This window comes from Oncorhynchus mykiss, chromosome 4, assembly GCF_057628025.1.
Source record: "Oncorhynchus mykiss isolate SJ-2025 chromosome 4, ASM5762802v1, whole genome shotgun sequence".
Classification (NCBI taxonomy): Eukaryota; Metazoa; Chordata; class Actinopteri; order Salmoniformes; family Salmonidae; genus Oncorhynchus; species Oncorhynchus mykiss.
Window position 1 is genome coordinate 5,636,043 of NC_143025.1, and position 27,802 is coordinate 5,663,844.

Sequence of the window (27,802 nt, forward strand, 5' to 3'; positions counted from 1 at the left end):
GATGTTTTACTGAGTTCATGTTTACGGTCTGAGTTGTGTAGGCTACATTCATTCATTTTAAAAAAAAACTTTATTTAACTAGACATGTCAAATTAAGAACCAATTCTTATTTACAATGTAAAACCTACTCTAGGAACAGTGGGTTAACTGCCTACTCTAGGAACAGTGGGTTAACTGCCTACTCTAGGAACAGTGGGTTAACTGCCTTGTTCAGGGGAACAGTGGGTTAACTGCCTTGTTCAGGGGAACAGTGGGTTAACTGCCTTGTTCAGGGGAACAGTGGGTTAACTGCCTTGTTCAGGGGAACAGTGGGTTAACTGCCTACTCTAGGAACAGTGGGTTAACTGCCTACTCTAGGAACAGTGGGTTAACTGCCTACTCTAGGAACAGTGGGTTAACTGTCTACTCTAGGAACAGTGGGTTAACTGTCTACTCTAGGAACAGTGGGTTAACTGTCTACTCTAGGAACAGTGGGTTAACTGCCTACTCTAGGAACAGTGGGTTAACTACCTACTCTAGGAACAGTGGGTTAACTACCTTGTTCAGGGGAACAGTGGGTTAACTGCCTTGTTCAGGGGAACAGAGGGTTAACTGCCTTGTTCAGGGAACAGAGGGTTAACTGCCTTGTTCAGGGGAACAGAGGGTTAACTGCCTTGTTCAGGGGAACAGTGGGTTAACTGCCTTGTTCATTGGGCAGAACGACAGATTTTTACCTTGTCAGCTCAGGGATTCGATCTAGTAACCTTTTGGTTACTGGCCCAACGCTCTAACCACTAGACTACCTGGTGCCCCAATATTACCAAAAGTATGTGGACACCCCTTCAAATGAGTGGATTCTGCTATTTAACCCGTTGCTGACAGGTGTATAAAATCGAGCACACAGTGATGCAATCTCCATAGACAAACATTGGCAATAGAATAGCCCTGAAGAGCTCAGTGACTTTAAAACTGGAACCCGGCATAGGATGCCGCCTTTCAAACAAGTCACTTCGTCAAATTTCTGCCCTGCCAGAGCTGCCCCAGTCAACTGTAAGTGCTGTTATTGTAAAGTGGAAACGTCTAGGAGCAACAACGGCTCAGCCGCGAAGTGGTAGACCACACAAGCTCACGGAACGGGACCGCCGAGTGCTGTAGTGCGTTAAAATCGCCTGTCCTCGGTTTGCAACACTCACTACCGAGTTCCAAACTGCCTCTGGAAGCAACGTCAGCACGAGAGCTTCGTCGAGAGCTTCCTGAAATGGGTTTCCATGGCCGAGCAGCCGCACACACGCCTAACATCAAGCGCCGGCTGGAGTAGTGTAAAGCTCGCCGCCATTGGACTCTGGAGCAGTGGAAACGTGTTCTCTGGAGTGACGAATCACGCTTCATCTGGCAATCCTACGGACAAATCTGGGTTTGGCGGATGCCAGGAGAACTACCTGCCCGAATGCATAGTGCCAACTGAAAAGTTTAGTGGAGGAGGTGTAATGGTCTGGGGCTGTTTTTCATGGTCCTGGCTAGGCCCCTTATTTCCAGTGTAGGGAAATCTTAATGCTACAGCATACAATTACAATCTAGACGATTTTGTGCTTCTAACTTTGTGGCAACAGTTTGGGGAAGGCCCTTTCCTGTTTCAGCATGACAATGCCCCTGTGCACAAAGTGAGGTCCGTACAGAAATAGTTTGTCAAGATCGGTGTGGAAGAACTTGACTGGCCTGCACAGAGCCCTGACCTCAACCCCATCAAACAGCTTTGGGATGATTTGGAACTCCGAATGCGAGCCAGGCCTAATCGCCCAACATCAATACCAGACCTCACTAAAGCTCATGGCTGAATGGAAGCAAGTCCCCGCAGCAATGTTCCAACATCTAGTGGAAATCCTTCCCAGAAGAGTGGAGGCTGTTATAGCAGCAAAGGGGGGGACCAACTCCATATTAACGCCCATGATTTTGGAATGAGATGTTCGATGAGCAGGTGTCCACATACTTTTACCATGTAGTGAATATCATTCAGGCAGAAAAGAGTTGACTTCCCACAGAATGTCTCTCTCTGTCTCTCTCTGTCTCTCTCTGTCTCTCTCCCTCTGTCTCTCTCTCTCTGTCTCTCTCTCTGTCTCTCTCTCTCTCTCTCTCTCTGTCTCTCTCTCTGTCTCTCTCTCTCTCTCTCTCTCTCTCTCTCTCTCTGTCTCTCTCTCTGTCTCTCTCTCTGTCTCTCTCTCTGTCTCTCTCTCTGTCTCTCTCTCTGTCTCTCTCTCTCTCTCTGTCTCTCTCAAACGTCTAATTCAAGACACTCTAGTTCAAGCCTTTAAAATCTGCTGTTCCGCCAAACAACAAGCGCTCCCTGTTTCCTGATGACATGGATGTCAGTTAAGGCAGCCCCCTGCACCTCTGTGAGTCAGGAAGGGTTGGTTTAAATGCGCAAAAATACATTCAGTTGTGCAAATGTTCCCTTCCCTATGAATGTAATAAACTGTTGCACCTGAAAACATATTCAGCCCAATGTTTAGATTTTGAGCTAGGTCGGTCGAGGGCAAGAAATAGTGGTTTTTTCAATATGCTAACAACCCTGTTAAACATCTGGTATGTGATTGTCAGTGACGGCTGAACGGATTGTGACGAGAGGCGGGGAATGTGTTGTGTATCTCCAATCAAGTTGAATTTTATAGCCGATCCCTACTGTAGTCGTTCCAACCGAGGAGGCTGTAACGCTGTGAATAACCAAAAAGTCCCTGTTTTACTGGAGCAGTTTGAATCATGGTCTAGTCCCTGTTTTACTGGAGCAGTTTGAATCATGTTCTAGTCCCTGTTTTACTGGAGCAGTTTGAATCATGTTCTAGTCCCTGTTTTACTGGAGCAGTTTGAATCATGTTCTAGTCCCTGTTTTACTGGAGCAGTTTGAATCATGTTCTAGTCCCTGTTTTACTGGAGCAGTTTGAATCATGTTCTAGTCCCTGTTTTACTGGAGCAGTTTGAATCATGTTCTAGTCCCTGTTTTACTGGAGCAGTTTGAATCATGTTCTAATCCCTGTTTTACTGGAGCAGTTTGAATCATGTTCTAGTCCCTGTTTTACTGGAGCAGTTTGAATCATGTTCTAGTCCCTGTTTTACTGGAGCAGTTTGAATCATGTTCTAGTCCCTGTTTTACTGGAGCAGTTTGAATCATGTTCTAGTCCCTGTTTTACTGGAGCAGTTTGAATCATGTTCTAATCCCTGTTTTACTGGAGCAGTTTGAATCATGTTCTAGTCCCTGTTTTACTGGAGCAGTTTGAATCATGTTCTAGTCCCTGTTTTACTGGAGCAGTTTGAATCATGTTCTAATCCCTGTTTTACTGGAGCAGTTTGAATCATGTTCTAGTCCCTGTTTTACTGGAGCAGTTTGAATCATGTTCTAATCCCTGTTTTACTGGAGCAGTTTGAATCATGTTCTAATCCCTGTTTTACTGGAGCAGTTTGAATCATGTTCTAGTCCCTGTTTTACTGGAGCAGTTTGAATCATGTTCTAGTCCCTGTTTTACTGGAGCAGTTTGAATCATGTTCTAGTCCCTGTTTTACTGGAGCAGTTTGAATCATGTTCTAATCCCCGTTTTACTGGAGCAGTTTGAATCATGTTCTAGTCCCTGTTTTACTGGAGCAGTTTGAATCATGTTCTAATCCCCGTTTCTGCTTCTCAGGGCCTAGGGAGGCAGATAGGAAGATTACATACGACAGTATCATATTTTGTTTGAATGTCATACAGTCACTGTTTAGCGTGAGAATACTTCTGTTATTCTTATGGGTAATACATAATATGCAATAAGATATGTGTTTTGAAGTGGACTGAAATAGGTCCCAGGGTTCAGAACATATTTTGAAGGTAATAGTCTATAAGCGGTACAGGAACTCAAACAGTAGTCCAGTAGACCAATTCACCTCGTCTTACGTCAGAGGCTATATTATCAGAACTCGGGATAAGACTCGGATGCAGACAGTTCGAATCACAGAACACGCTGGTAGGCTCGACGAGACAAGACAAACTGGCAACAGACAAACAGAGAACACAGGTATAAATACACTGGGGATAATGGGGGAAGATGGGCGACACCTGGAGAGGGGGGTGGAGACATGCACAAGGACAGGTTAAACAGGCCAGGGTGTGACATATATGAAGTTATACAATGTTAGATTTAGGTCAGAGGCTAAATTATGTTTTATAATGTTGAGTCAGGGTTAGGGGTTAGGTCAGAGGCTAAATTACGTTTTATAATGTTGAGTCAGCGTTAGGGGTTAGGTCAGAGGCTAAATGACGTTTTATAATGTTGAGTCAGGTTTAGGGGTTAGGTCCGAGGCTATATGAAGCTATATCATTTTGATTCAGGGTTAGGGGTTAGGTCCGAGGCTATATGAAGCTATATCATTTTGATTCAGGGTTAGGGGTTAGGTTAGAGGCTATATGAAGTCATATAATTTTGATTCAGGGTTAGGTCAGAGGCTATGTGAAGTTCTGGCTAAATTCCCAATCTGGCCCGCATACCATCACGGTCATCTGATCATCCCCAGTTTACAATTGGCTCATTCACCCCCCCCCCCTCCTCTCCCCTGTAACTATTCCCCAGGTTGTTGCTGTACATGAGAATGTGTTCTCAGTCAACTTACCTGGTAAAATAAGGATCAAATACATGTGAATAAAGCCTACTTCAAGGCGCTTTATGAATATGGGCAAATATCATAAAAGACTATTCAAATCAAATTGTATTGGCCACATACACATGGTTAGCAGATGTTAGATGTTAATGCGAGTGTAGCGAAATGCTTGTGCTTCTAGTTCCGACAAGTGTAGTAATATCTAACAAGTAATCTAACAATTTCACAACAACTACCTTACACTTGTGTGTATAAAGGAATGAATAACTATATGCACATATATATATATATATATATATATATATATATATATATATATATATATATATATATATATATATATATATATATATATATATATATATATATATATATATATATATATATATATATGGATCAGCGATGGCCGAACGGCATATGCAAAATGCAGTAGATGGTATAGAGTACAGTCTATACATATGAGATGAGTAATGTAGGGTATGTAAACATTATATAAAGTGGCATTGTTTAAAGTGACTAGTGATACATTTATTACATCCAATTTTGAATTATTAATGAACCTCTCTGGTATCAGTGGGACGGCAGTGTCCCGCCTCGACAACAGCCAGTGAAAGTGCAGTGCGCCAAATAATAATTATAAATTCCTCAAACATACAAGTATTATACACCATTTTAAAGATAAACTTGTTGTTAATCCCACCACAGTGTCCGATTTCAAAAAGGCTTCACGACGAAAGCACACCAAACGATTATGTTCGGTCAGAGCCAATCACAGAAAAACACAGCCATTTTTCCGGCCAAAGAGAGGAGTCACAAAAAGCAGAAATAGAGATAAAATTAATCACTAACCTTTGATGATCTTCATCAGATGACACTCATAGGACTTCGTGTTACACAATACATGTATGTTTTGTTCGATAAAGTTCATATTTATATCCAAAAATCTCAGTTTACATTGGTGCGTTGTGGTCAGAAATGCATTGTCTCAAACAAACATCCGGTGAAAGTGCAGAGAGCCAAATCAAATTACAGAAATACTCATCATAAACATTGATAAACGATACATTCGTTAAACATACAAATAAAGATAAACTTCTCCTTAATGCAACCTCTGTGTCAGATTTCAAAAATGCTTTATGGAGAAAGCACACTTTGCGATTATGTTAGGTCTGCACCTAGCCACAGAAACCCATACAGCCATTTTCCAGCCAAGGAGAGTGTCACAAAAGTCAGAAATAGCATTAAAATTAATCACTTACCTTTGATGATCTTCGTCTGGTGGCACTCCCAGGTCTCCAAGTTAGACAATAAATGTTTGTTTTGTTCGATAATGTCCCTCTTTATGACCAAATACCTCCTTTTTGTTTGAATGCCTAAGGCACGTGCACTAATTCCAGACGAAAATCCACCCAGTTTCCCTCCCATCAAAATACAAAACAAATCCCAAACGTTACTAATAAACTTTTTCCAAACAATTCAAACAACGTTTATAATGAAACCTTAGGTACCCTAATACGTAAATAAATGAAACAATTTAAGACGGAGAATCGTTATCGTCTTTAACGGAGAAAAATACCAAAGAACGCACTCTCATTCACACACTTGGAAACACTACAGACAAAATGGGAGCCACCTAGAAAAACTACAATTTCTGGCTCATTTTTTCCAAAAACCAGCCTGAAACTCTTTCTAAAGACTGTTGACATCTAGTGGAAGCCCTAGGAACTGCAATCTGGGAGGACTTCACCTTATAATAAAAGTGACATTGAAAATAGTGGCTGATATATTTTGGGATGGTTTGTCCTCCGTGTTTCGCCTGCCATATCAGTTCTGTTATACTCACAGACATTATTTCAACACTTCTAGAAACTCTAGAGTGTTTTCTATCGAAAATCTACCAATTATATGCATATCCTATGCCTGAGTAACAGGCAGTTTACTTTGGGCACGCTTTTCATTCGGAAGTGAAAATACTGCCCCCTACCCAAGAGAGGTTAACAGTCTGATGACCTTAAGATGGAAGCTGTTTTTCAGTCTCTCGGTCCCAGCCTTGATGCACCTGTACTGACCTCGCCTTCTGGATGACAGCGGGGTGAACAGGCAGTGGCTCGGGTGGTTGTTGGCCTTGATGATATTTTTGAGTGTGAGGTTATTCTCCTGACACCACACTCCGAGGGCCCTCACCTCCTCCTTGTAGGCCGTCTCGTCATTGTTGGTAATCAAGCCTACCACTGTAGTGTCGTCTGCAAACTTGAGGATTGAGTTGGAGGCGTGCATGGCCACGCAGTCATGGGTGAACAGGGAGTACAGGAGAGGGCTGAGAACGCACCCTCGTGGGGCCCCAGTGTTGAGGATCAGCGGGGTGGAGATGTTGTTTCCTACCCTCACCACCTGGGGGCGGCCCGTCAGGAAGTACAGTACCCAGTTGCGCAGGGCGGGGTCGAGACCCAGGGTCTCGAACTTAATGACGAGTTTGGAGGGTACTATGTTGTTATATGCTGAGCTGTAGTCGATGAACAGCATTCTCACATAGGTACTCCTCTTGTCCAGATGGGTTAGGGCAGTGTGCAGTGTGGTTGAGATTGCATCGCCTGTGGACCTATTGGTAGCGGTAAGCAAATTGGAGTGGGTCTAGGGTGTCAGGTAGGGTGGAGGTGATATGATCCTTGACTAGTCTCTCAAAGCACTTCATGATGACGGAAGGGAGTGCTACGGGGCGATAGTCATTTAGCTCTAGTTACCTTAGCTTTCTTGGGAACAGGAACAATGTTGCCACAAGAAAAGGACAACCAGTGAAGAACAAACACCATTGTAAATACAACCCATATTTATGCTTATTTTTTAATTTTTTTATTTAACCATTTGTACATTGTTACAACACTGTGTATATATGTGTATATATATATATATATGTGTGTGTATGTGTATATATATATTATATATATATATATTATATTATATTATATATATATATATATATTATATTATATTATATATATATATATATAATATGACATTTGTAATGTCTTTATTGTTTTGAAACCTCTGTATGTGTAATGTTTACTGTTAATTTTGATTGTTTATTTCACTTTTGTATATTCTCTACCTCACTTGCTTTGGTAATGATAACACATGTTTCCCATTCCAATAAAGCCCCTTGAATTGAATTGAATTGAATTGAATTGGTGACCCTCTTGAAGCATGTGGGAACAGCAGACTGGGATAGGGATTGATTGAATATGTCCGTAAACACACCAGCCAGCTGGTCTGCGCTGCACATGCTCTGAGGACGCGGCTGGGGATGCCGATTGGGGTGAATGAGCCAATTGGAAGCTGGGGAAGCTTAAGTGACTGTGATGGTTTGAGGGCCAGATTGGGAATTTATCCAGGACACCGGGGTTAACAACCCTACTCTAACAATAAGTACCATGGGATCTTTAGTGAACACAGAGAGTCAGGACACCTGTTTAACATCCCAGCTGAAAGACAGCACCCTACACAGGGCAATGTCCCCAATCACTGCCCTGGGGCAGATATTTTTTTAGACCAGAGGAAATAGTGCCTCCTACTGGCCCTCCAACACCACTTCCAGCAGCATCTGGTCTCCCATCCAGGGACTGACCAGGACCAACCCTGCTTGGCTTCAGAAGAAGCTATTGATCGTGGAATGATGATTGATATTGATCGTGTAATGATGATTATCGATTGTGTAATGATGACTGATATTGATGATTGATATTGATCGTGGAATGATTGATATTGATTGTGGAATGATGATTGATATTGATCATGGAATGATGATTGATATTGATTGTGGAATGATGATTATTGATCGTGTAATGATGATTGATATTGATCGTGTAATGAGGATTGATATTGATCGTGGAATAATTGTGTAATGAGGATTGATATTAATCGGGTAATGATGATTGATATTGATTGTGGAATGATGTACTGTATAAGGTAATTAGTATTGAGCTACTGGCTAGTGCTTCATACATGATCTGGAGCTTTTCAGTCAAGTAACAGACCGTGACAGAGGTGACATAGGTTGGGCCTTTAGTGCACTACTTTTGGCCATGTAGGGAATAAGGTGCCATAGGGCTCTGGTCTAAAGTAGTGCACTATGTAGGGAATAGGGTGCCATAGGGCTCTGGTCTAAAGTAGTGCACTATGTAGTGAATAGGGTGCCATAGTGCGCTGGTCTAAAGTAGTGCACTATGTAGGGAATAGGGTGCCATAGGGCTCTGGTCAAATATAGTGTACTGGATAGGGTGCTATTTGAGACTCATAGTGAACTTCTGTAAATGAGGCCCACTAGTCCACGACTCTTGTATCAGGCCTTCATGGTAGAATCAGTGTTGGCCACGATACCTGATGAAGTCCTCTTCCTTTATTGTTTTATTTGTAACTATCCAGCGAATGAACCTGGTTGTTATGACATCATATAACTCCAAGTCAATCACACTTCTGTGAAATCAAACTGTCCACTTAGAAAGCAACACTGATTGACAATACATTTCACATGCTGTTGTGCAAATGGAATAGACAACGGGTGGAAATTATAGGCGATTAGCAAGACACCCCCAATAAAGGAGTGGTTCTGCAGGTGGTGACCACAGACCACTTCTCAGTTCCTATTCTTCCTGGCTGATGTTTTGGTCACTTTTGAATGCTGGCGGTGCTTTCACTCTAGTGGTAGCATGAGACGAAGTCTACAACCCACACAAGTGGCTCAGGTAGTGCAGCTCATCCAGGATGGGACATCAATGCGAGCTGTGGCAAGAAGGTTTGCTGTCTGTCAGCGTAGTGTCCAGAGCATGCAGGCGCTACCAGGAGACAGGCCAGTACATCAGGAGACGTGGAGGAGGCCGTAGGAAGCAACAACCCAGCAGCAGAACCGCTACCTCCGCCTTTGTGCAAGGAGGAGCAGGAGGAGCACTGCCAGAGCCCTGCAAAATGACCTCCAGCAGGCCACAAATGTGCATGTGTCTGCTCAAACGGTCAGAAACAGATTCCATGAGGGTGGTATGAGGGCCCGACTTCCACAGGTGGGGGTTGTGCTTACAGCCCAACACTGTGCAGGACGTTTGGCATTTGCCAGAGAACACCAAGATTGGCAAATTCGCCACTGGCGCCCTGTGCTCTTCACAGATGAAATCAGGTTCACACTGTGCACATGTGACAGACATGACAGGGTCTGGAGACGCAGTGGAGAACGTTCTGCTGCCTGCAACATCCTCCAGCATGACCGGTTTGGGGGGCCGCACAGCCCTCCATGTGCTCGCCGGAGGTAGCCTGACTGCCATTAGGTGCCGAGATGAGATCCTCAGACCCCTTGTGAGACCATATACTGGTGCGGTTGGCCCTGGGTTCTTGCTAATGCAAGACAATGCTAGACCTCATGTGGCTGGAGTGTGTCAGCAGTTCCTGCAAGAGGAAGGCATTGATGCTATGGACTGGCCCGTTCGTTCCCCAGACCTGAATCCAATTGAGCACATCTGGGACATCATGTCTCGCTCCATCCACCAACGCCACGTTGCACCACAGACTGTCCAGGAGTTGGCGGATGCTCTAGTCCAGGTCTGGGAGGAGATCCCCCAGGAGACCATCCGCCACCTCATCAGGAGCATGCCCAGGCATTGTAGGCAGGTCATACAGGCACGTGGAGACCACACACACTTCTGAGCCTCATTTTGACTTGTTTTAAGGACATTACATCAAAGTTGGATCAGCCTGTAGTGTGGTTTTCCACTTTAATTTTGAGTGTGACTCCAAATCCAGACCTCCATGGGTTGATAAATTTGATTTCCATTTATCATTTTTGTGTGATTTTGTTGTCAACACATTCAACTATGTAAAGAAAAAAGTATTTAATAAGAATATTTCATTCATTCAGATCTAGGATGTGTTATTTATTGTTCCCTTAATTTTTTGGAGCAGTGTACTAGCAGAAACCCAGGTGAAAGTGACCTCACCTCAGCCTTCAACACCATTTACCCTCAGCTCATCCTTAAGCTCGGGGCCCTGGGTTTGAACCTTTGCCCTGTGCAACTGGGTCCTGGACTTCCTGACGGGTCGCCCCCAGGTGGTGACGGTAGGTTATTACACCTCCGCTTTGCTGATTCTCCTCCGGTACTCCATGTTCACCTAGGAGTGCGTGGCCACGCATGTCTCCAAATCAATCATCAAGTTTGCAGACAACACAACAGTGGTAGGCCTGATTACCGACAATGACAAGACAGCCTACAGGGAGGAGGTGAGGGCCCTGGGAGAGTGGTGCCAGGAAACTAACCTCCCTCTCAACGTCAACAAAACAAAGGAGCTAATCGTGGACTTCAGGAGACAGCAGAGGGAGCATGCTCCCATCCACATCCTCCCTCACTCTCTCTCATCCCCTCTCTCCCTCCCTCCCTCCCTGCCCCTCTCTCATCCACCCTCGCTCCCTCGCTCTCATCTCTCCCTCCCTGCCCCTCTCTCATCCCCCCTCTCTCTCATCCCCTCCCTCTCTCATCCCCTCCCTCTCGCTCTCATCTCTCCCTCCCTCCCTGCCCCTCTCTCATCCCTCCCTCTTACCCTGAAACCAAGTCTCCTGCCAGCACCTGGCTATCCGGAACAATGGGAGAGAGGAGAGATAAGAGAGGAAAGAGGAAGTGTTGAATTAAACACTACCTAGTCACTCTGCTATAGTCTCCCAGGCCTCTCATTCACCTATTGGTCATGGCCTTCGTCCCAAATGGCATCCTATTCTCTATATAGTTATAAGGACTCTGCGTCAAGAGGAGGACACTATACAGGGAACAGGGTTCCATTTGGTATGCATGCTTTGTTTGTGTAATCTGCTATGGTATTATATAGATATCTAGATAAGCTGTATCTAGATAAGCTCCAGCGCCTCTCATGCTCCTTGTTGCTCCCCCGACACAGTTTTAATGGCTATTAATATCCTCACAGTCTGTGTCTTGTTGTAGATGGAAGCAGGCACTGGGAGAGATTGTCAGCCCGTTGTTACCTCACCTCAGCCCGTTGTTACCTCACCTCAGCCCGTTGTTACCTCACCTCAGCCCGTTGTTACCTCACCTCAGCCCGTTGTTACCTCACCTCAGCCCGTTGTTACCTCAGCCCGTTGTTACCTCAGCTGGTTAACTCAGCCTGTTACCTCAGCCCGATGCAGTACTATTCCCTATATACAGTACTTTTTGACCAGGGCCCGAAGGGGTAGGGCCCAATCAGAGCCCTTCTGCTTGGTAATACCTGTACCATATGGACACCCAGCTGACATGTAGACTGAGCCAGTACCTGACCAGTCAGTCAAGCACTTAATAGTAGCAGCTAGTAACCAACGAGTGACATCAGACCTACCCTGGGCTCTCAGTTGTAATATAGCACAAGCTAATATAAAGAGATGCTTAGAGGAGAAGGCTACTCAGGTAAACAACGATTTAAAGAAGGAAGGGAAGAGTAGAGTGAAAATAATCCTCTTCTTGTAAAAAATAAAAAGTATTTTTTTTCCACCAAAATACAAAATGGGGATTTAAAAAGTTACTGGATGAAACTCAAATCTGCAGTGTGAAGCAGACACCTGTAACGTAGACACAGGGAGTCAGGAAGAAGGTGCAGTTAGTGGGTTTAATGAAGAAAACAAACAAACAAAGACCGGTACAAAACAAGAGAAGCGTCTGGACATGGAAACACAAACAATTTACAACCTGATGAGTGACGGAACAGAGCGCTAGATAAATGGTAAGTAATGAAGTCCAGGTGTGAGTAAAGATGGATGCCAGGCCCGGTGGTTAGTCGACCGGTGACGTCGAACATCGGAGCAGGAGTAGACATAACAACACTCTACTTCTAGTAAGTAAATGCATTAAAGGCCCAATGCAGACGGTTTTTATCTCAATATCAAATCATTTCTGAGTAACTGTTACGGTTTTCTTCGGGTGAAGTCGAGTCGGACCAAAATGCAGCGTGGTAATTTAGATTCATCTTTAATAATAATGATGAAAAAAACGAACGATACAAAAACAAGAAACATAACACGAAAACCTAACAGCCTATACTGGTGCAAAACAAACACAGAGCCAAGGACAATCACCCACAAGCACACAGTGAAACCCAGGCTACCTAAATATGGTTCCCAATCAGAGACGATGACTAACACCTGCCTCCGATTGAGAACCACGTCAGGCCAGACATAGAAATAGACAAACAAGACATCCAACATAGAATGCCCACCCAGCTCACGTCCTGACCAACACTAAAACAAGGAAAACACACACGAACGATGGTCAGAAGGTGACAGTAACAATTAAGTCACTTACTGTGATTTGTTGTCAATGAATATGGTGAAAAAATAAACAAAAATTGCTTGTTAGCAAAGAGCTATTTCTCAAGAAAGAATGTTTCTAGGGACTGTCTGGGGGTGGTCTGAGTGGGGAGGGGGAAACGGAAAACTAGCTGTTATTGGCAGAGAGGTTTGGAACTCTCTTTCCTATTGGTCTGAGTGGAGAGGGGGAAACGGAAAACTAGCTGTTATTGGCAGAGAGGTTTGGAACTCTCTTTCTTATTGGTCTATTAGCTAATTTACCGACCTGGTGATGTCACAAAGCAGGCCAAAACTCCATCCCTCCAAAAACAGGCTGAAACTTCAGGTGGTCTTTTCAAACAGCTCTTCACACTAAAAGGACATTATCATCATGTTCACAATTTCACAATATTATTCCAACATCATAGAGTGTAAATATATATATTAAAATACAGGAGAATCACGTTTTTGACTGACCTGGGCCTTTAATATTCTCTTTGTCTCAGATCTGTTTGTGTTGTCTTGCTAACTCCTATGGTGATTTTGCAGCATACACAGATCAGGGATCAGGCCATACTAACATCCAGACGAGTTTTACACAGTAATCATTTACCAATGACACCATTATTTATGGTGTCATTAGACGGAGACACATTAGACATTACATGATTACGTCATCGTTACTGACTGTCTTGAGGAGGTGCCATCAAGTCTGACGAGAGGAAAGGGATAGTTTTTAAAAAAAATGTTCTTATTTTCTCTCTTTTTTTTTTTTTCTTTTTTTTTTACACGGTTCCTATCATCAAGAGATAAAGAGTCATTGCTCTACTGCCCTTTGGTTATATACCTTGTTTTCTTAAGGCACAGTAAATTAACTAATAGTTAACTTAACTGGCTGTTATAAAAACACAGCAAATGTCAATTAATTGATTTAAAACAATTCCAACATGCTCTTTTAATAGTAGGCTAATAGTAGGCTAATTGTATGCTAATAGTAGGCTAATTGTATGCTAATAGTAGGCTAACAGTAGGCTATTAGTAGGCTAATAGCAGGCTAATCGTATGCTAACAGTAGGCTAACAGTAGGCTAACAGTAGGCTAACAGTAGGCTAACAGTAGGCTAACAGTAGGCTAACAGTAGGCTAACAGTATGCTAATAGTATGCTAATAGTAGGCTAATAGTATGCTAATAGTACGCTAATAGTAGGATAGAGATTGTGTGACAGTGGGGTAGATTAACCAGCTGTTAGCCCTATTGTGTCCTCCTACCACCTTAGAGGCCCTGTTATGCCAAATAGTATCGTCGTCCCCCCGCGTCACAATGGGATTGGATGAGCTAGTAGCGTCTGTTGCTATGTCAACGGAGCGAGTTGAATTTTGGAGATCATTACAGCCAAAATGACATTCTTTTCATCTTTGCTATGTAAACAAAGATGATTTTCCCCAAACAGTTTCACTGCTTAAAATGGAAACAATATTTATATATATATTTATATATTTAACAATATTTAAACAACTTTTGGGCATCTTAACATTTCAACAGGCATGTCATAAACGGTTCTTAGTAATAAACGGTTCTTAGTCATAAACGGTTCTTAGTAATAAACGGTTCTTAGTCATAAACGGTTCTTAGTCATAAACGGTTCTTAGTAATAAACGGTTCTTAGTCATAAACGGTTCTTAGTCATAAACGGTTCTTAGTCATAAGCGACAACACTCTGACCCACCCACCAACAACACTCTGACCCACCCACCAACAACACTCTGACCCACCCACCAACAACACTCTGACCCACCCACCAACAACACTCTGAACCACCCACCAACAACACTCTGACCCACCCACCAACAACACTCTGACCCAACCACCAACAACACTCTGACCCACCCACCAACAACACTCTGACCCACCCACCAACAACACTCTGACCCACCCACCAACAACACTCTGACCCACCCACCAACAACACTCTGACCCACCCACCAACAACACTCTGACCCACCCACCAACAACACTCTGACCCACCCACCAACAACACTTTGAACCACCAACAACACTCTGACCCACCCACCGACAACACTCTGACCCACCCACCAACAACACTCTGACCCACCCACCAACAACACTCTGAACCACCCACCAACAACACTCTGACCCACCCACCAACAGCACTCTGAGCCACCAACAGCACTCTGAGCCATTCCCCACAACAACTACAATTTTCACGTTGTGAAACGGTCGCCCTGGTTCTATCTCTTAGCCAACTTTGCAGTAGTTGTGTGTGTTATTTACTAAGTTATTTGCTGAGAATGTTTCTTGTTTTATTACCTACACCCGAAAACTAGGGTGGAAACCACACTGGAAACCACGTATCCTGAAGCCACATTTACTGTCGCAGGGGACTTTAGCATTTTAGTCATTAATCAGACGCCCTTATCCAGAGCAACTTACAGTAGTGACTGGATACTTTTTTGTGCCCCCGTACTGGTCCCCCATGGGATTCGAACCTACAACCCTGGCGTTGCAAGCACTATGCTCTATCAACTGAACCACACGGAAATCTGAGGAAAATGCTACCGAAATTCTATCAACACGTCTCCTGTGCTACACTCGCATTGAGGACCGAGGGTCATTGCTACTGCTCCTTCCTGGATAGCTACAAGGCCCTCCCTTCGAAAGAATCAGATCATTCCTCCATTCTACTCCTCCCCCACTTATAGGCAGAAACTTAAGACGACGGGAGGAGGTGAGGGCCCTGGCGGAGTGGTGTCAGGAAAACAGCCTCTCCCTCAACGTCAACAAAACCAAGGAGTTGATCGTGGACCTACAGCAGACAGCAGAGAGAGAGCACACCCCCATCAACAGGGGCTGCATTGGAGAGGGTCAAAGTCTTTCAAGTTCCTTAGCGTGCACATCGCTGACAACCTAAAAAGTTCTCTACTGAACTGTTGGAGCTAGGAACACAAGCATTGTTAGATATTACTGCCCTGTTGGAGCCAGGAACACAAGCATTGTTAGATATTACTGCCCTGTTGGAGCCAGGAACACAAGCATTGTTAGATATTACTGCACTGTTGGAGCTAGAAACACAAGCATTGTTAGATATTACTGCCCTGTTGGAGCTAGAAACACAAGCATTGTTAGATATTACTGCCCTGTTGGAGCTAGAAACACAAGCATTGTTAGATATTACTGCCCTGTTGGAGCCAGGAAACACAAGCATTGTTAGATATTACTGCCCTGTTGGAGCCAGGAACACAAGCATTTAGTTAGATACTACTGTACTGTTGGAGCTAGAAACACAAGCATTGTTAGATACTACTGTACTGTTGGAGCTAGAAACACAAGCATTGTTAGATATTACTGCCCTGTTGGAGCTAGAAACACAAGCATTGTTAGATATTACTGCCCTGTTGTAGCCAGGAACACAATCATTGTTAGATATTACTGCCCTGTTGGAGCTAGAAACACAAGCATTGTTAGATATTACTGCCCTGTTGTAGCCAGGAACACAATCATTGTTAGATATTACTGCCCTGTTGTAGCCAGGAACACAATCATTGTTAGATATTACTGCACTGTTAGAGCCAGGAACACAATCATTTAGTTAGATATTACTGCCCTGTTGTAGCCAGGAACACAGGCATTTAGTTAGATATTACTGCCCTGTTGGAGCTAGAAACACAAGCATTGTTAGATATTACTGCACTGTTGGAGCTAGGAACACAAGCATTGTTAGATATTACTGCCCTGTTGGAGCTAGAAACACAAGCATTGTTAGATATTACTGCACTGTTGGAGCTAGAAACACAAGCATTGTTAGATATTACTGCCCTGTTGGAGAAAGGAACACAAGCATTGTTAGATATTACTGCCCTGTTGGAGCTAGAAACACAAGCATTTAGTTAGATATTACTGCACTGTTGGAGCTAGAAACACAAGCATTGTTAGATATTACTGCCCTGTTGGAGCTAGAAACACAAGCATTGTTAGATATTACTGCACTGTTGGAGCTAGAAACACAAGCATTGTTAGATATTACTGCCCTGTTGGAGTCAGGAACACAAGCATTGTTAGACATTACTGCCCTGTTGGAGCTAGAAACACAAGCATTGTTAGATATTACTGCACTGTTGGAGCTAGAAACACAAGCATTGTTAGACATTACTGCCCTGTTGGAGCTAGAAACACAAGCATTGTTAGATATTACTGCACTGTTGGAGCTAGAAACACAAGCATTGTTAGATATTACTGCCCTGTTGGAGCTAGAAACACAAGCATTTAGTTAGATATTACTGCGTTGTTGGAGAAAGGAACACAATGCATTTTGCTGCACCTGCGATAACATCTGCAAATCTCTGTACCAATAAACTTGGATTTGATTCTGTCAATGTTTAAGTGAGAAGACGTTACGGTTGTGTAACCAATGTTGATTGTTTTAGACGTAGTCTATAGATTATATATATATATATATATAGATAGATATTTATATAGATATATATCATGTATAGAATTTCTAGGCTCTGTTTAGTAAACAAACATGATGTCATTTCTCTCTCCTCTCAGCCTCTCTTCTTCTCCGGCTGATGTCTTAGATCATGAGTATCCTGGGACCTCCGATAAGGCAGGCCAAGTGAGTGACACACACACACGCACACACGCACGCACACACACACACACACACACACATCCATTTTCCATCTTTTACTAGATGCCCTTTCCCAGACTTCTAGTTAAACACGGTGAGATATACTAGGTTAGTGATTTTATGTCCGACTGGGTGTGGGTCAGGGACTCCTGGAGGACAGAGAAACCTCTGTTTCTGTCTCTGTTGCATGTTTGCTTTCCCTGGGTTCCTGGCTCCAGCTTTCCTCTCTCTCTCCATGTGCCCCACGCCCCCCCCCCCCTCTCTCTCTCTCGCTATCTTTCTCTCTTGCTGTCTCTCTATCTCACTCTCTCTCTCTCCATGTGCCCCACGCCCCCCCCCTCTCTCTCTCTCTCTCTCTCGCTGTCTCTCTATCTCGCTCTCTCTCTCTCCATGTGCCCCACGCCCACCCCTCTCTCTTACTCTACCTGTGACCCACGCCTCCTCTCTCTCTCCTTCCCCCCCGCGGCCCATGCCTCCACTCTCTCTCTCTTTTTCTCTCTCTCTCTCCTTTTTCTCAATGCCCCACGCCTTCTCCCTCTCTCTCTCTCTCTCTCTCTCTCTCTCACACATCTCTCTGCTCTCTCTCTCTCTCTCTCTCTCCGTCTCTTGCTCTCCTTCTCTCTCCCTGTTCTCCATGCCTCTTCTCTCTCTCTCTGGGCCATATGCTCAGAATCTCAGGACTAATCTCTTCCAGTCCAGTCTGGAAACTCTTACTCACTGTAGCCCAGTGTGAGTGTGTAGTGCGACTGATTAGTGATAGATAGTGTTTGTTGTACATTGGTGACATTTTGGATGAGTTTGCGAAAAAAAATAGGAGAAGCGATGAAGGGCAGACTACGTAACCCTGGTAACCCCTCCTCCTCCTTTTCCTCCTGCTCTTCCTCTCTCTGCAGTGGGGTGGCCAGATCTGACAGCAAGATTAGCGCCAAGGCTCTATATGGTAAGGTGTGTGTGTGTGTGTGTGTGTGTGTGTGTGTGTGTGTGAGTGAGACACGGATGCCGGGGAACGGGTTTACTACTGACTGTATGTTAATATGTGACCGACTGGCTCAAATTGGTCTTATGTAGCAACATTTGAAATTGTGTTTTTATTTCTTATTACATTGGATTAAAGTAGAGTCTCAGAGCTATATAATGGTATATCATACACTGCATTTGAGCAACAATGGGAAAGTAATTCTGCTTTGAACGTTAATCAACTTTTTTTAAACCAATATTTTTGACACACCTACTGGAGAGCTCTACTTTGTCTACACCCGTTCAGCATCGTTCACACCCTCTTAAGCCTTAGCCCCGCCCATCTCTTTAAGGGTTCACACCCTCTTAAGCCTTAGCCCCGCCCATCTCTTTAAGGGTCGATCTGAATGTACTAACAACAGCAGTCAAGCAGTCAAGTTAACTTGCTAGCTACTTCCAGACATCTAAGTGAGAGAGAAAAGCTCACTGAACATTACTTTTCATAGCAGAGCTGGTTAGGCTGTTATGTTATCCAGAGAGTTGGTGACTGTAACTGTGCTGCCAGATTGTCCGTTCCAAATTCAGAGCGTTTCGTTTTCAGAGCGTTTCGTTTTCAGAGCGTTTCATTTTCAGAGCGTTTCGTTTTCAGAGCGTTTCATTTTCAGAGCGTTTCATTTTCAGAGCGTTTCGTTTTTGGACCGGATGCTCTGGCCTATGAGTTTACTGAGGTTTACTGACAACGGCCATATTCCACGGGTGTTAAGCGAATTCATCAGTTATTCTGCACACTCAGATGAGAGTGCTCTGAAATCGGAGTAGATGACCAGACTGAATTTTCGAAAGCACCCGAAGTGTGTGTGTGTCTTTTTTTTCTGTGTTTTTGTGACACGGACACATGGTAACGTGTGTGTGTGTGTGTGTGTGTGTGAGTGAGAGAGAGAGAATGTGAACTGGAATGTTATATAATGTGAGTGTTTTCATAAACTCGCTCCTCAACGTTATCTACCTGTAGCCTCTTAGTAGTACTCTGTTACCAGTCATTATACACACATCACATACCTGGTCATTATACACACATCACATACCTGGTCATTATACACACATCACATACCTGGTCATTATACACACATCACATACCTGGTCATTATACACACATCACATACCAGTCATTATACACACATCACATACCTGGTCATTATACACACATCACATACCTGGTCATACGAGACCATCCTTAAAATACCTGGTAAGGGATTGGTTTAAAATACATCTCAGATATCCCCTTTAGGGATTGGTTTAAAATACATCTCAGATATCCCCTTTAGGGATTGGTTTAAAATACATCCCAGATATCCCCTTTAGGGATTGGTTTAAAATACATCTCAGATATCCCCTTTAGGGATTGGTTTAAAATACATCCCAGATATCCCCTTTAGGGATTGGTTTAAAATACATCCCAGATATCCCCTTTAGGGATTGGTTTAAAATACATCCCAGATATCCCCTTTAGGGATTGGTTTAAAATACATCCCAGATATCCCCTTTAGGGATTGGTTTAAAATACATCCCAGATATCCCCTTTAGGGATTGGTTTGAAATACATCCCAGATATCCCCTTTAGGGATTGGTTTAAAATACATCCCAGATATCCCCTTTAGGGATTGGTTTAAAATACATCCCAGATATCCCCTTTAGGGATTGGTTTGAAATACATCCCAGATATCCCCTTTAGGGATTGGTTTAAAATACATCCCAGATATCCCCTTTAGGGATTGGTTTAAAATACATCCCAGATATCCCCTTTAGGGATTGGTTTAAAATACATCCCAGATATCCCCTTTAGGGATTGGTTTAAAATACATCCCAGATATCCCCTTTAGGGATCCCCTTTATGGTCCATTTGACGGACAGGAAGCCCTGTTTGTCAGGGGGAGTGAGCAGAGTAGAGCAGACCTGGGTTCAAATACTATTCGAAATCTTTTAAAATGCTTGTATCGTTTAATGTAGTCTGGAGTGTCAGGTGTGTTCCTAGATCAGTGGTGTAAAGTACTTCAGTAAAAATACTGAATAGTACTACTTAAGTCTTTTTTTTTGGGGGGGGGGGGGGGGGGGGGGTGTATTTGTACTCTTTCACCAGGGACAATACTGTATGCATGTGTGATATTCAGAGAGACTTGGTTTGTAAAATCTGTAAGGTAGAGACAAAGCTGTTTAATGAACCTATCAGGTAGAGGCAAAGCTGTTTAATGGACCTATCAGGTAGAGACAAAGCTGTTTAATGAACCTATCAGGTAGAGACAAAGCTGTTTAATGAACCTATCAGGAAGAGACAAAGCTGTTTAATGAACCTATCAGGAAGAGGCAAAGCTGTTTAATGGACCTATCAGGTAGAGACAAAGCTGTTTAATGAACCTATCAGGTAGAGACAAAGCTGTTTAATGAACCTATCAGGAAGAGACAAAGCTGTTTAATGAACCTATCAGGTAGAGACAAAGCTGTTTAATGAACCTATCAGGTAGAGACAAAGCTGTTTAATGAACCTATCAGGTAGAGACAAAGCTGTTTAATGAACCTATCAGGTAGAGACAAAGCTGTTTAATGAACCTATCAGGTAGAGACAAAGCTGTTTAATGAACCTATCAGGTAGAGACAAAGCTGTTTAATGAACCTATCAGGAAGAGACAAAGCTGTTTAATGAACCTATCAGGTAGAGGCAAAGCTGTTTAATGAACCTATCAGGTAAAGGCAAAGCTGTTTAATGAACCTATCAGGTAGAGGCAAAGCTGTTTAATGGACCTATCAGGTAGAGGCAAAGATGTTTAATGAACCTATCAGGTAGAGACAAAGGGGGTGGGTGTTTGTACTTTACTCTTTCACCATTGGTACCAGGCAAGTTTAATAAGCACAGCTAGAGTTCTTGAAATGATTTACAATAATATTTAAACCCAAGTCTGGTGAGCAGAGCGGTGTTATGGTATGACCCAGTCCCTGCTCATGCTGCTCTCTGTTAGTGCTTAGATCAGCGTTGGTCCTGGGGTCCCAGAATGCATTCTGATTGACATGGTAGATCAGCGTTGGTCCTGGGGATCTGTGGGTGGTGTGGCTGTGGGTGTTTCTGTGGGTGTGGCGTGGTGTCTGTCTGTCTGTCTGTCTGTCTCTGTCTGTCTGTCTGTCCGTCTGTCCATCTGTCTGTCTGTCCATGCTTGTATCATAGTGTATATGTTTTATATGACTGTTTCCTTGTTGATACCTAACAGAGACAGGCAGGGTCCTCGTTGATACCTAACAGAGACAGGCAGGGTCCTCGTTGATACCTAACAGAGACAGGCAGGGTCCTCGTTGATACCTAACAGAGACAGGCAGGTTCCTCGTTGATACCTAACAGAGACAGGCAGGGTCCTCGTTGATACCTAACAGAGACAGGCAGGGTCCTCGTTGTTACCTAACAGAGACAGGCAGGGTCCTCGTTGATACCTAACAGAGACAGACAGGGTCCTCGTTGATACCTAACAGAGGCAGGTAGGATCTACACCGCCATGCATTCTCCATAGACAAACATTGCCAGTAGAATGGCCTTACTGAAGAGCTCATTGACTTTCAACATGGCACCGTCATAGGATGCCACATTTCCAACCAGTCAGTTCGTCAGATTTCTGCCCTGCTAGAGCTGCCCTGGTCAACTGTAAGGGCTGTTATTGTGAAGTAGAAACATGTAGGAGCAACAACGGCTCAGCCGCGAAGTGGTAGACCACACATTCTCACAGAACGGGACCGATGATGAAGTGATTAATCCCGCTTCACCATCTGGCAATCTGACGGACGAATCTGGGTTAAGAGGATGCCAGGAGAACTCTACCTGACCGATATTGGTACACCTGTATTTGGGGAGTTTCTCCCATTCTTCTCTGCAGATCCTCTCAAGCTCTGTCAGGTTGGATGGGGAGCATCGCTGCACAGCTATTTTCAGGTCTCTCCAGAGATATTAGATCGGGTTCAAGTCCGGACTCTGGCTGGGCCACTCAAAGACATTCGGAGACTTGTCTCGAAGCCACTCCTGCGTTGTCTTGGCTGTGTGCTTAGGATCTTTGTCCTTTTGGAAGGTGAACCTTCACTCCAGTCTGAGGTCCTAGGCTCTGTGGAGCAAATTTGCATCAAGGATCTCTCTGTACTTTGCTCCGTTCATCTTTCCCTTGATCCTGACTAGTCTCCTAGTCCCTGCCGCTGAAAAAGATCCCCACAGCATGATGCTGCCATCACCACGCTTCACCGTAGGGATGGTGCCAGGTTTTCTCTAGACGTGACGCTTGGCATTCAGGCCAAAGAGTTCAATCTTGCTTTCATTAGACCAGAGAATCTTGTTTCTCATGGTCTGAGTCCTTTAGGTGCCTTTTGGCAAACTCCAAGCGGGCTGTCATGTGCATTTTACTGAGGAGTGGCTTCCGTCTGGTCACCTTACCATAAAGGCCTGATTCGTGGAGTGCTGCAGAGATGGTTGTCCTTCTGGAAGGTTCTCCCATCTCCACAGAGGAACTCTGGAACTCTGTCAGAGTGATCATCGGGTTCTTGGTCATCTCCCTGACCAAGGCTCTTCTCCCCTGATTGTTCAATTTGGCCGAGCGGCCAGCTCTAGGAAGAGTCTTGGTGGTTCCAATCATTTTTTTGGTACCCTTAACCAGATCTGTGCCTCGACACAATCCTGTCTCGGCGCTCAACAGACAATTCCTTCGACCCCACGGCTTGGTTTTTACTCTGACATGCACTGTCAACTGTGGGTCAACGTATGCTGCCTAATATAGTGTGTTGCCAGCAATTCAATAATATTTTTTCACCAAAATAAGTATTTTTCATTTAAAAAAATAGATGTAGCCTACTCTTAGTCCAACTGTGTGTATGTGTACATGCTTGTGTATAATAATGTACATACCAACCGTCTGGTTGAGAAAATTTGTACGAAATTCTCACTTTTTTTTTTGTGCCTTTTTGCATTTTAACTATTTATTTTCATATTCCTACTCTTTCAAGGTCTCTACTAAACAGGACTGGAGCTATATTAACCCCTCACCAACAGAACTCATGCCTTTTTATCCCATATCTTTTGAGTCTGGATTGTTTTGAGTGATTTAACGTCCATCTGAGTGGACAAAGTTACACGACCACAACACTGAACTGCAGCAACCCCAAAATAATACCAATTATGTAAATTAATGCAGGAGGGGGAGTTGACCAATCAGGTTCAAATGAAAATGTAAAATATATATATATATATATATATATATATATATATATATATATATATATATATATATATATATATATATATATATATATATATATATATATATATATATATATATATATATATATATATATATATATATATACACAATTCTAAATCCATTGTCAAAACGTGCTCCACCACCTGGTTGGGGTTTTAAAAGGTGTGGGCTACTATGTACTGCACGCATTTGTGTGGAGGCTTGTGTGTATGTGTGTGTGTGTGTGTGTCTAAATATACACATACTGTTACCTTAGCAGGCAGGGTTCATGGTCTGGTCCGGTCCGGTCCGGTCTGGGTGTGCCTGTTATTAGACTGTGGTTGGAACAGGGTGTGGAGTCACATTCATGTCTGGCAGCCATGTTGGATAAAAGAGCCATTGACGAGGAAAGAGAGAGGTGTGTGTATGTTTTGTGTGTGTGTGTGTGTGTGTGTATGTTTTGTGTGTGTGTTTTGTGTATGTCTTTTTTCTCCCTTGTGTGCATGCGTGTGATACGCCCTTGTGTGTGTGTGTGTTTTGTGTGTGTGTGTGTGTGTGTGTGTTTTGTGTGTGTGTGTGTGTTTTGTGTATGTCTTTTTTCTCCCTTGTGTGCACGCGTGTGATACGCCCTTGTGTGTGTGTGTGTGTGTGTGGGTCCTTGTCCGTCTGTCTCAACCCCACCCATTCCCTTCCCAACCTGCCTTAGTTTTGAGCTCACTGGTCCCCCTCCTGCATCACCTTCCAACCAGACCTGGGTTCAAATACTATTTGAAATCTTTTCAAAAACGTTGATCTTATGCTTTAGCCTGCCTGGAGTATCAGGTGGGCGGGGTTTGCACTTTTGTAACTATTTCATTAGTTCCATTGCACCTGGCAAGCTCAATCAAGCCCCGCTCACGTATTTTAAATGATTTCAAATAGTGATTAAACCCATGGTCTGCTTCCAACCTTTTTAGCCTGTCTGCCATTGAACAGCCCAGCAGCCCCGGACCCCAGAAGAACAACCTGAGCACCATTCAGTGTTTCCTTGTTGGTATACCAGTATAAGTTCCGTTGGTATAAGTTCCAATATTCATGTTTTTTTTTCAACTGTGGACAGAATCACTTAAACATAATTTGTGATTTTGATGTTGATGCCCTAAAAAAAAATATAAAAAAAAAAAAAAAAACGTGACAGAATTTGTTCAATTTCAAGACACCTTGTGCTACCGTTTGTCACGGTCTTCTGTTGCTACGGAATTCACTGATGGTGTTCTACGGAACTGTTGATGAGGAACAGAGGAAGACCTTTCAGTGATAGTGTTCTACGGAACTGTTGATGAAGAACAGGAAGACTTTTCACTGGAACCCTGCGGTGGTATAGAGTGAGGCTATTTTCTAACGGTTCCTTGGCTTGTTGGATGGTGAGTGAGATCGCGTAGCAGATGGTAACTGTTAGACACCTTCTCTCTGTAGGGTGACCAGCAGGGTGACCAGCAGGGTGGGCAGCGGGGTGACCAGCAGGGTGACCAGCAGGGTGACCAGCGGGGTGACCAGCAGGGTGGCCAGGGACAATACTGTATGCATGTGTGATATTCAGAGAGACTTGGTTTGTAAAATCTGTAAGGTAGAGACAAAGCTGTTTAATGGACCTATCAGGAAGAGGCAAAGCTGTTTAATGAACCTATCAGGTAGAGGAAAAGCTGTTTAATGGACCTATCAGGAAGAGGCAAAGCTGTTTAATGAACCTATCAGGTAGAGGCAAAGCTGTTTAATGAACCTATCAGGTAGAGGAAAAGCTGTTTAATGAACCTATCAGGTAGAGGAAAAGCTGTTTAATGGACCTATCAGGTAGAGGCAAAGCTGTTTAATGAACCTATCAGGTAGAGGCAAAGCTGTTTAATGGACCTATCAGGAAGAGACAAAGCTGTTTAATGGACCTATCAGGAAGAGACAAAGCTGTTTAATGAACCTATCAGGTAGAGGAAAAGCTGTTTAATGAACCTATCAGGAAGAGACAAAGCTGTTTTAATGAACCTATCAGGTAGAGACAAAGCTGTATATTGAATGTATAGGATATGCCTCTTCATAGAGCAGGCTTGTTGAATCTACAGTATAGTGTGTTATTGATAATCGCTGTTAGTCCAATACATAGGATGTTTTGTCTTCGCCGTAGGGTAGACATGAAGAGGAAGTCCTCTCTCTCTCCATCATCCATCTCCTGTCATTGTCACTTTCCTCTCACATGCAAAACCCCCCCTTCTCTCCCAATCATTGTTGTGATGTAGAGCGGTAGACAAGCTCTATGCAAAACAGTCCATCAGGGAGGGAGGAAGAAGTGAGGGGTAGAGGGGTGTATAAGGCGTAGAGAGAGAGAGAGAGCACAGCTACACTCGGACCTACCTGCCTGGGGATTCGGACAACACACAGACGACAACACACAGACGACAACACACAGACGACAACACACAGACGACCTGAAGTATCTCCACTTTGACGTTTTTTTAACAGAGTAGAGCATGTCATCACCAGGTAACATGGTTAACTGTAATGTAGACTATAGCTTCCTGGGCTGCGGTGTGTCTGTAGGCAGAAATCTGCTGCTAACTTTCTCTTCCTGCTCTTGTCTTACAATCTCCTCTCTCTTTCTTTCTCTCCTCTCTCTCTCTTTCTCTCTCTCCTCTCTTTCTCTCCTCTCGCCTCTTTCCTCTCCCCTCTTTCCTCTCTCCTGTCTCCTCTCTCCTCTCTCTCCTCTTCTCTCCGCTCTCTTCCTCTCCTCTCGCCTCTCGCCTCTTTCTCTCTCTCTCTCCTCTCCCCTTTCTCCTCTCTCCTCTCTCCTCCTCTCTCCTCTCTCTTTCTCTCTCTCCTCTCCCCTTTCTCCCTTTCCTCTCTCTCTCTCACTCCTCTATCTCCTCTATCTCTCCTCTGTCTCTTCTCTCTGAATGTATTTTCATATTTGTAGCTGTCTGTTATTTCAGTTCAGTTCACATTCCTTTTTATAGGTTGTTTACTAGGATCAGTCCCCTCCCCCTGTTGTTTACTAGGATCAGTCCCCTCCCCCTGTTGTTTACTAGGATCAGTCCCCTCCCCCTGTTGTTTACTAGGATCAGTCCCCTCCCCCTGTTGTTTACTAGGATCAGTCCCCTCCCCCTTTTGTTTACTAGGATCAGTCCCCTCCCCCTGTTGTTTACAAGGATCAGTCCCCTCCCCCTGTTGTTTACTAGGATCACCCCCCTCCCCCTGTTGTTTACTAGGATCATCCCCCTCCCCCTGTTGTTTACTAGGATCAGTCCCCTCCCCCTGTTGTTTACTAGGATCAGCCCCCTCCCCCTGTTGTTTACTAGGATCACCCCCCTCCCCCTGTTGTTTACTAGGATCACCCCCCTCCCCCTGTTGTTTACTAGGATCACCCCCCTCCCCCTGTTGTTTACAAGGATCAGCCCCTCCCCCTGTTGTTTACTAGGATCAGTCCCCTCCCCCTGTTGTTTACTAGGATCAGTCCCCTCCCCCTGTTGTTTACTAGGATCAGTCCCCTCCCCCTGTTGTTTACTAGGATCAGCCCCCACCCCCCTGTTGTTTACTACGATCAGCCCCCTCACCCCTGTTGTTTACTAGGATCAGCCCCCACCCCCATGTTGTTTACTAGGATCAGCCCCCTCACCCCTGTTGTTTACTAGGATCACCCCCCTCCCCCTGTTGTTTACAAGGATCAGCCCCTCCCCCTGTTGTTTACTAGGATCAGTCCCCTCCCCCTGTTGTTTACTAGGATCAGTCCCCTCCCCCTGTTGTTTACTAGGATCAATCCCCTCCCCCTGTTGTTTACTAGGATCAGTCCCCTCCCCCTGTTGTTTACTAGGATCAGTCCCCTCCCCCTGTTGTTTACTAGGATCAGTCCCCTCCCCCTGTTGTTTACTAGGATCACCCCCCTCCCCCTGTTGTTTACTAGGATCACCCCCCTCCCCCTGTTGTTTACAAGGATCAGTCCCCTCCCCCTGTTGTTTACTAGGATCAGTCCCCTCCCCCTGTTGTTTACTAGGATCAGTCCCCTCCCCCTGTTG

At 44.1% G+C, this 27,802-nt stretch overlaps 1 protein-coding gene across 4 annotated transcripts in view; it reads left to right on the top strand.

Annotated features, from left to right (window-relative positions):
- Window positions 1-27,802, top strand: part of LOC110521167 (epidermal growth factor receptor kinase substrate 8-like protein 2) — a 114,206-nt gene that overhangs the window by 17,835 nt on the left and 68,569 nt on the right. For 2 of the 4 annotated variants that reach the window (XM_090230941.1, XM_090230944.1), the window contains exons 2-3: window positions 17,472-17,538; window positions 18,447-18,493. In XM_090230941.1, coding sequence (XP_090087067.1) covers window positions 17,504-17,538; window positions 18,447-18,493 — 82 coding nt within the window. In that variant the 5' untranslated portion in view covers window positions 17,472-17,503. Of the gene's footprint in view, window positions 1-17,471; window positions 17,539-18,253; window positions 18,494-25,771; window positions 26,277-27,802 lie in introns of those variants that run through there. The other 2 variants (XM_090230940.1, XM_090230942.1) reach the window with 2 other exon arrangements.